The sequence below is a fragment of the Amaranthus tricolor genome, chromosome 1 (genome assembly GCF_026212465.1).
Source record: "Amaranthus tricolor cultivar Red isolate AtriRed21 chromosome 1, ASM2621246v1, whole genome shotgun sequence".
Classification (NCBI taxonomy): Eukaryota; Viridiplantae; Streptophyta; class Magnoliopsida; order Caryophyllales; family Amaranthaceae; genus Amaranthus; species Amaranthus tricolor.
Genome location: NC_080047.1, coordinates 41,359,036 through 41,368,141, shown reverse-complemented (window position 1 = coordinate 41,368,141; position 9,106 = coordinate 41,359,036). Strand labels below are relative to the sequence as shown.

The 9,106-nt window shown below is 30.9% G+C and overlaps 1 protein-coding gene across 3 annotated transcripts; it reads right to left on the bottom strand.

The window, feature by feature from the left end:
* Nucleotides 1-267: 267 nt before the first annotated feature.
* LOC130815575 (auxin efflux carrier component 3-like) lies at nucleotides 268-8,880 on the bottom strand. Of its 3 annotated transcripts, none has more exons than XM_057682065.1 (6): nucleotides 7,489-8,880; nucleotides 7,082-7,400; nucleotides 5,992-6,077; nucleotides 2,884-3,041; nucleotides 2,217-2,293; nucleotides 268-975 (listed from the first exon to the last, which is right to left on the bottom strand). In XM_057682065.1, exons 1-6 carry the CDS (start codon nucleotides 8,756-8,758, stop codon nucleotides 909-911), a joined length of 1,977 nt encoding a protein of 658 aa, XP_057538048.1. In that variant the 5' UTR covers nucleotides 8,759-8,880; the 3' UTR covers nucleotides 268-908. The 3 variants fall into 3 exon arrangements, with proteins under 3 accessions (XP_057538048.1, XP_057538051.1, XP_057538054.1); XM_057682068.1 differs by having other exon boundaries at nucleotides 7,082-7,382; XM_057682071.1 differs by lacking the exons at nucleotides 268-975; nucleotides 2,217-2,293 and having other exon boundaries at nucleotides 2,903-3,041; nucleotides 5,988-6,077.
* Between the last annotated feature and the right edge of the window lie 226 nt (nucleotides 8,881-9,106).

Here is a 9,106-nt window from a genome sequence, read left to right as displayed (position 1 = left end):
TTCTTAGACTAAAATTAATTTAATTTTATTTTTTAAAAAGGGAGGCTAAGCTCTAGTACATAAACATACAAGGAATTAGGTACGCATGCACAACCATCAAAATGGGAATGTACAAAAATTGCACAATATCTTTTGTCAGAGAATGTAAATAATGAACCGCTAAAATAGACATTTCTTCTACAACAGGAAACTAAGAATCTTACCTTAGGCTTCTTACTAAAAGTAGCCAAACCAAACATATATCATCTTCAATGGAAATTCTTCTAATTTACCAAAAATAATAATAATAAAAATTGGAATTTCCAAAAACAAAAGTTGCATTTACAAATCAAAGATTTACACTACATTTCATTAATCCACCAAGAATATTACTAAAATCATCACTACTAAAAATAATAATAATACTAACACTATAAAATCCTTGGATGGGACCCACTACTTTTCCCCTAATTTCCTTCTTTTTCAACCGCCAAACTTTAGAAAAATAAATAAAAATTAGATGCAATGTATTTATATATATATATAAAAAAAAAACTTTATTTTTAAGAGGCCAATTAAAATTAAAATGTTGTGGGAGCATGATCCTGATATTAGGCAGCAAATTCCTTGAAGAAGTCAAATCTTTAATCTCTAACCAATCATCATCATTTTCTAAGTGAATGAGAATTAGCACATATTTCTTTTGACCATTTCCACCTTGAAAAACTCATTATTTTCGAGTCGAGTCGAGTAAAGTCGTGTTAGAACAGAATATTGTAAATCAAAAATCCTTTGTGTACCCTTTTGATCTCCTTTCGATGCAACCTAGTTTGGTTTCTAGAACGAACCTTCTTCCCAAAACTCGGTACAATGAAAACTTCAAAGTAGTATAAAACTTAGCAAACTCAATCCTTTGAAGGCAACAAAATTTATAGTCCAAGAAGGATGTAGTACACCAAGGTTATTGGTAATGCTATCAACATCCCAAAGATCACGCTGTCCAAATTTTTATACAACAAAGTATTAGTTAGCACTTTTTACAACAAAATTATTTAAACTCAATATAACAAAATATTATCTTGTGATATTAGTTTACCAAGAACAAGTCATGTGTTATGGATCTTATAAATTGCATTGAATCAACTACATTACGTACACATTCCATTTAGAAACCAAAATTGATCAAACTTAAGGGTATGTATGTATGTATGTAAAAACGAGTTATGTTCAGTGAAAATAAGTTTAATATAATAAAAACAACTTCTGCTTGTCAAAAGTTAATGACACAAATAATTCACATCTATCAAGAAATCATGGGTGAATTTAGGATACTAGCTAGTAGCTCTCAAGGAACCAACTAATCAAAAGCTTAAGCTGAAGGTTGAGGCCTTAAGATATGTTATATACTCTAACAAATCCCCTCACACGTTATACATGGTGCTAAATATTTCACTTTAAATGAGGGGTGGTTGAGATTCGAATCCGTGACCTCTTGTCACGTTGGCTTCTGATACCACGTCAAAAAACCAACTCAACCAAAAGCTTAAGTTGATGGTTAAAGTCTCCGGATATGTTATATGCTCTAACAGTAGCTAATATAGATTAGTCAAATATTCACCTTTATATGTGAGCTAAACTAGTTTTATATATTACGCAATTCAACTTAAATTACATTTTAATGAAATAAATCGAGTCATGATCTCAGCAGGTTAAGTATAGATTTCATACTAAGACCAAGAGTGATAGTGTTTAAAAGTTCCATCGTTAGTGATCTTAAGTAACTATTTCAATTAAGTAGTTAAATGCCAAGTAATCATGATATTTAAAAAAGATGAAAATGAAATGAAAATAGATCAATTAAATTAAAAACTTTTTAATATAATAGTGAAAGAAATATATATAGTTTGTCACGTGTAATAAAGCATAATGCAACATATGGAATGCAATGGTACATAGTTGTCATTAATGTGTATTCTTTTTCGATCAATAGGAGTTAATCATGCGCCTCATATTTGTATAGCTTATGTCCATTCATTGAATTAATTATTTATTACTAATAAATATCAAAAAATAATGGTATTTCGTTTATTAATTGTAACAAATATATTTAGTTTGTATATTACTAATAAATAGTTTATCCATTGAATTAACGTAGCTTTTTCATATTTTCATGTCATATTTAAAGTGAAAAAAGAAAAAACAATGTGAGTAACTTGCTTTTATTAAAATATACTTACGCAGTGCTCAGTATTTGTGGATGATTGTTGTATTCTTTGGCAAAAACAAATGGAACAATTCCTTGAGGAAGAGCCGCCTATTAAAAAGAGAACGTAAAGAATATGATTTCGTTATCAGTCAACATTCCAAAACTATACAAATAGTTGCATGCAAGTATGTATGCTATACGCTATTCATGTCTTTAGGCTAGTGGCATTTTATTTGTATAAATAACAATTCAGAGTATATAATATATTTTGAGATTTTAATCATCAATTTAAATTTTTAATTGAATTGATTATTTAACTTGTTATTAGAGCCTAACTTATTGTTGAGGCATTTAATTTAACCACTATTTAAAGGACCTTTAATAGGATGTTTTCTATACATTTGTAATAACCCTTGTAATGGGCTGAAATTCTAAGGAACTCACATGTGATGGTACGGTAAGCGTTGAAGTGTTTATTGTTATCGATCATATGTGAATTGTACTCTCCTTTGAGCTTGTAAGTGGGTTATTCTCCTCTTTGTTTGAGTTGTTCAGACTCTTTTAGTTAACTCTAACTTGTCATGTCAATGCACGTTACATTGTTGTTGAAGGTGAAGTAATTCATTATATAATAAGATCAATGTGACATTTGTGAATTAATGTAAAAGTCAAAGTACAACCAGTAAAATAAAACGAACCTGAACAATAGCGATCCGGAGAAGATCGCCTCGTAAGCCAATAGCAATAGCAGCCACGGCCATGACAGCAGGACCAGTAAGGAACCTCACAGCCATGGCAAAAATAGCAACCTTATTTCCACATGCAATTATCTTTGGTTGTAGAGCCATGAACAAACCTTCAATTTTCACAAATTATAACATAAAAACACTAATTAGTCTGTAAATAAAAGTTAATTACTTATAAATTAAATAACTGCAACAACTACCTTACAGAAAATATAGAACACAAACATAAGATAAGGTTTTAATTGATACAACATGAATGGAGTTCATGCTAGGACCACAAACCTACGTATCACAAAGACAAAAAGGTCCCACTTTTTTTGCTCATACGTCAATCCATTACTAACCACATTATGGGACTATTGACATTGTTACCCATTTTTAAATTTCATTATTCTATCTGTTCTGAAAAATTTGCCATATTTAAAATCATTTATTTTATTTATAAAATTTTTACAATAGTCAATAAAAAAAGTAAACGCAAGAAATTGAAAAAAAGAGTTAAAATTAAGAAAGAACATGGTAGATAAAAATATAATATCCTTTTTAAAAAGGTATATAGTAATAGCAATTTAATGATACATCTAAAAAGAGTTATGTTGTTATTCTTTAATGTTGATGTTTAATGTTGATGAAAATATGATATCCTTATCAAAAAAAACATATACTTGTAGCAATTTAATGATACGTCTAAAAACAGTAATTATTAGATATTTATAATACAATTAAAATTTTAAAAAAATAAATTATCCTGAATAATTTAACTTTTTGTAATTTTTCTACAATAATCTCACGTATTGATTAACCATAAATAATCTCAATTATTATGTCACTTATCCAAAAATGTTGTTCCTCAAAGAGTTACCTAGGTAAACTTTAAAAAAAATAAAATAAACTAAAATTACAAAACAATAAAAAAAATAACAATAAAAATTAAACTATTAACCACTCATCCACCCCACCTCAGCTAATTCCTCACACGCCAGTCACCGGTTTCCCTCACCACCGTCACTCCCCTCCCGCCCTCCCTCACTTAATTTTGCTGCTTTCCCTTATGTGCATTCAGCAAACAACCCTCTCTTTATCCTCCCCATCAGCCACCTTTGATTATAATTTGCAGTTTAAAGTCATCAGCTCACCATTGCTCCAATTTATGAGCATCAAGGAACTTCTGATTGCCTTTGGACAGAACAAAGAGTTTGGCAGCGACTACAACAACATTATTTACAACATTGATCAAATTTTGGTTGAGTAAAAAAATTTGTAATTGATCAAAATCTCCTTCTTTGGTTAATGTTTTCCCAACTCGAAGGAAGAACCCAACACCTAATGAATAATGTCTAACAATACAGACATTTTTTTATTAAATTTTGAAACTTTGGTGGGGATATAGATAGGGTTTTGCGGAGGCTTTATAGGTGGGTATGGAGGTAATCAAAGCTGGTGGGAGCATGGGTGCGTGATTGTTGAGGCTTGGGAAGGAAGGTGCAGGGGCTGGGTTTGTCAAGTAAAAAAAAATTTGTAATTTATCTTTTTTTTTTTTTTGTTCAAATGGCTTGCTACAACAGGTAGCAGGTAATCTGAGTATAACCAAAGCTAAAACCTTTATTCAGCTTAATTTTTCCTAAAATTTAAATACAATTTCTCAAAGTGATTTAGAAACTTCTTTGTTTTTTAATTAATATGGCCAACAATATATATTTAAGTTTAACTTGAAATTAATATATTTAATAATAATTGCGAAATTTAGTTGAGTGGTTGGCAAAAATTGGCTACAACTAACTGCAAAATGAATTTGGAAAATAAGCCTCTAATCTAACCAAAGTGAAATGACATCCACTATCTGTCTTCTCATTAATTATAGCCATTAAATATCAAACATATTCTTTGTCGTTTGATTGGAAAGAACACACTGTTATGTTATTTTGTTAAAAATAATAAAGCTATAAATTAAACTTATTGTATATAAATTATCTAGTTATATAACATATCTTAAGACGGCGGTTATCAATATATATATTTTTGATGAATATAATTTCTAAAATGTATGGTATCAGAACCTAACGTGACAAAAAATTTATAAATTTAAATTTTATTCATTCTTCACCTAATGTGAAAGCCTTAATATGAGGTATAATTTAAACATATTTTAAAATATATAACATATATAACATAATAAGGTATTTACTCTTTTATTTCAAATAAATTTCAAAGAGAAAACATAATAAAAATATATAACATATTTTAATGATACAATCATTAACTTAAGTTTTGATTCAGATAATTAATAATATTATATAAAATTAATGAGATTTAAACTCTGATTTTCAATCACATATTGAGAAGAAACATCTTTAGGAAAAGCAAAAGTGCACCAAAAAGGAACATAATTGAAGCATATGGTTAAATGTCAGCTTTGCATTTACATTAAGGTGAAGACCACCTTAAAAGTGGAAGCTAAGCCGAAATAACTGTAAGCTTAGTCCCTAAAATTTTTTTAATCACAAATTGTTGTGAGTTTCTAATTAGGTCGACTCATTATATATTTTTTATAATATTATAAGTAGGCATTAAGAATGATGTAAGTAGACATTTAAAATATTGAAAGTAGATGCTAAAAATACGATAAGTAAGCATTAAGAATAATGTAAGTATACATTAATATTAATTTTTAATGGACTGGACTTGGAGACAGTCTCCGATCTCCCAAGAGACTAGCCGTTTTTTAATTAGCAACACTCCTTTCATTTAAATATGTAATAATTATTCATCTCTTCGTGATGAGGGTATTGATCTTCCTTCTTTCTCATTCTTTACAGACTCCACCTTAAGCGGTTCTTTGGGATGATGATGATGATATGAGAGTTATTCGTATTATTCAAGTGTTACCATTTTAAAGAGACAGATTAGGATACTTACTAATTTTAGAAAAACAAAGCATTTTAATTTAATTTCTAGAAGGGTTTCTAAATGGACCTACTAAAATTGGTTAAGAAGCATAGCACATGGGAAATTGGAAATGCACCAACCAAATATGTTATGGGAAGTTTATAACTTACTAACCCAAACTGAACATGGCCATTCCAAGTCCTGCATCTGATAGAATCGATATTGAATTCGCAATTATTGACGGCATTTCCACATGATACCTGCAATTGTACCCTATTTTTAAATATTGGACTAAAATTTTTGAACCATACAATATTATATTTTTTATAATAATATAAATACTTTTTAATATATACTTCCTCCATTTCATTGAATTTGCAGCATTTTTTATTTTGGTCCGTTCCACTTAATTCGCATTATTTCTATTTTTGGATGTTGACCTACCACTTTCTTTTAATCTCATCTATATATTTTAACTCTCTTTTAATTTTATCCATTTAATTCATCCTCTTTCTTTATTTATTATCACATTTTTAAAAGTTACTCACAAATCAAAGATCACAAAAAGAGTATAATTATATATTAGATTTTGAATAGATTTTGTGTTAGTAATAAATAAACTTTTACTACTTTATACTGAAGTACTAATAGATTATTCTTTACGTGGGAGAATGTACTTATTCTAAAACATGTACAAACAACCTTTTCAGAAATTTACAATTAAATAATGCTTTTCAATTTAAAAAATCAAAAGGCATTGTAGTATTAGTTAATTTTTTAATTTATAATTTAAATAAAATTTGAATAATCAACTTTTTTAAAAAGATCATCATTACTAACCTATTTGGTATATCATGCTTATAAAAATAAGAATAATTTGTGAATTACAGCCTTAAAATTTATAATTTTTACAAATTACAGTTTCAATGTTTATATTTTACAAATTATAACAACTAAAGTATTCAAGTTTACAGTGTTCAGGCCAAATTATATAATTTCAACCACTAAAATGGTCTGAATCATATGATTTAGACCTCAATACTGTAGACTTTAACACTTTAGTGATTGTGATTCCAAAATTAAACATTAAAACTGTAATTTACGAAAATTCTAAATATTAAATCTGTTATTTGCAAATTTATAGGAACTAAAAAAACCAGTTAATGATAAATAACGTTCTTTCTAAAAAGGTAACAAGCAAAAAGGTTATGAGAACATTATTTGCTTTGGCTAAATTTTCTCCAAAAGGGACCCATTTACTTACCTAAAAGAAACCAAAGACCAAATTAGGCCGATTAAGCTTGAATACGTGTTGGGATTTCTAATTAACTTCCTCCAAACCATGATTAAGATTAATCTTGTCATTACACTTGCTGGTGGCAATTGTTTGCTGCCGCCGCCTAATTCCGCCCCGGCTGCCGCCACCGCTTTAGGATCAAGCTCGACAGCTGAGCTCGACCCTAATTTATTAAACTCTATTTGCATTCCATTTTCTTTTTCTTTTTCTTCTTCTCCACCTGTAAAGCTGAAATCTTCCCTAGCAAATTCCTCGCTTTTCCTTAACCCTGAAATCAATAATGGAGCTGATTTTTTTTTGAGAATGTTATTTTGAAAATATAAATAAAATACAATAAAATAAAATAAATTAAATTGATGACGTGGGTATGTTACCTTTTGTTTCACCATTTTGTGGATGATCAGAAACCATCATCCTGATTTCCTTAGCACCTTGATCAGACCGTCCTGATTGATCATGCGGTCCTAAATCATTACTCCCAAATACGTGGAGCCCACCAACTTCTGATACTGGTGATGCACTTGAACTCCACACAAACATATGCAATTCTTTCGCATCATGACTTAACTTACTTTGATGATGACCACCCTGTTGATGAGTGCTTTGCTGCACCTGATTCTTTCCCCCACTATTCTTATTATTATTAGCACTTCCCACAGAGCCATTAACAAACTCTGGATTCGGCGCTGGATAAGATCCAGCAGCCGAATTTGACCCTGGCGCAACAGTTGCGCCAGGGTAAAACCCGAATCGCGGAGACGTGCTCGGATTCTCGTCAAAATTCGAAGGACGAGGGGTGGGTCCACGCGATGATTGTACAGAATACATATCAGCAGGTCCAAAATTAGACAACCTACCCCCAAATCCTTGGTAACCCATCATAGAATAAAAATCCGACGTATTAAAATTAGACCCTCTAGGAGTCGGATTTCTCGACGAACTTAAACTATAAATCTCTGCCCCTGTCAAATTAGATGGTCGAGGCGTCATACCCGAAATCGACCGTCGTGACACATTAGACTTCCGTACTTTAACATGTAATTTCCCATCTCGACCAATTTCAGCATCAGTCTCAAGAAAATCTCTCCCATCTAACGAAACAACATCCGAATCAACTTTAAACGACACAATACTAGCAGCCGTTTCAGGAAATTGTTCCATAATTAAAATCTTCGCACCACGATACTCAAATAAAAATAATAAAAGTGTGTACCAAATAATACATTGGAGTACAACAACTTGTACCATTAGACTACCCGAATATTTACCATACATAGCAATAAGTAATGGTATACCCATTACAAGCGTATTCGGTAAAGTAGATAGTGAAAATATTGTGATCATCCATTCTAGACTTCCATTACGTGTGATATTAGTCCAAAGGGCTAATATTACTAGCATTATTATTTTTTGAAGAGTGTCGGCGGCTATAAAATGAAGGTTCATGTCCCATGGATTGTTGGACGAAATGAAATGAAAGGAAAGTAATGGGACGGCGAAAATTGCTACGAAACGGTTGATACCGGAACACTGGTCCGGTGAGAAGATTTTCCACCACCGGACCGAGCCGTAGGCTAAGATCATGGCTACGTAGAGTGGGACCATGGCTGCCATGACGGTGTAGAAGTCGTGTGCGGTGATCATGGTTAGGCAGTGGAGTAAGGGATGGAAAAAGGTGAAAGAGATAGAAGAAGGTTGGGAGTTTTAGGGGGAAAGATGGAGTGTGACTTTACTCTTTACATTAGTTGAAGATGTAGAGTGAGAGTATAGTTTATATAACGGAAAAGGATAAGGTATATTGGGACCGTAATTGGGACCCGAGCAGCCCGCCGATTTAGAATTTTAATTATAAATGTTGGGATACAATCGTTTTTAATTCTAGGCAAGATAGCTATTTGTTTAGGGTCTGAAATTAAAAAGGGGTTCTAATACTTTAATTTGTCATTGGAGTCATATAAAACATAAAATACCGCTTAAACATAAATTACCGCT

Coding starts and splice junctions, on each gene's coding strand:
- LOC130815575 (XM_057682065.1), bottom strand. CDS start 8,758: ATGATCACCGCACACGACTTCTACACCGTCATGGCAGCCATGGTCCCA. Junction 7,401..7,488: donor ACAAAATGGTGAAACAAAAG/GTAACATACCCA, acceptor AAAAAAAATCAG/CTCCATTATTGATTTCAGGG. Junction 6,078..7,081: donor TGGTCTTTGGTTTCTTTTAG/GTAAGTAAATGG, acceptor GTACAATTGCAG/GTATCATGTGGAAATGCCGT.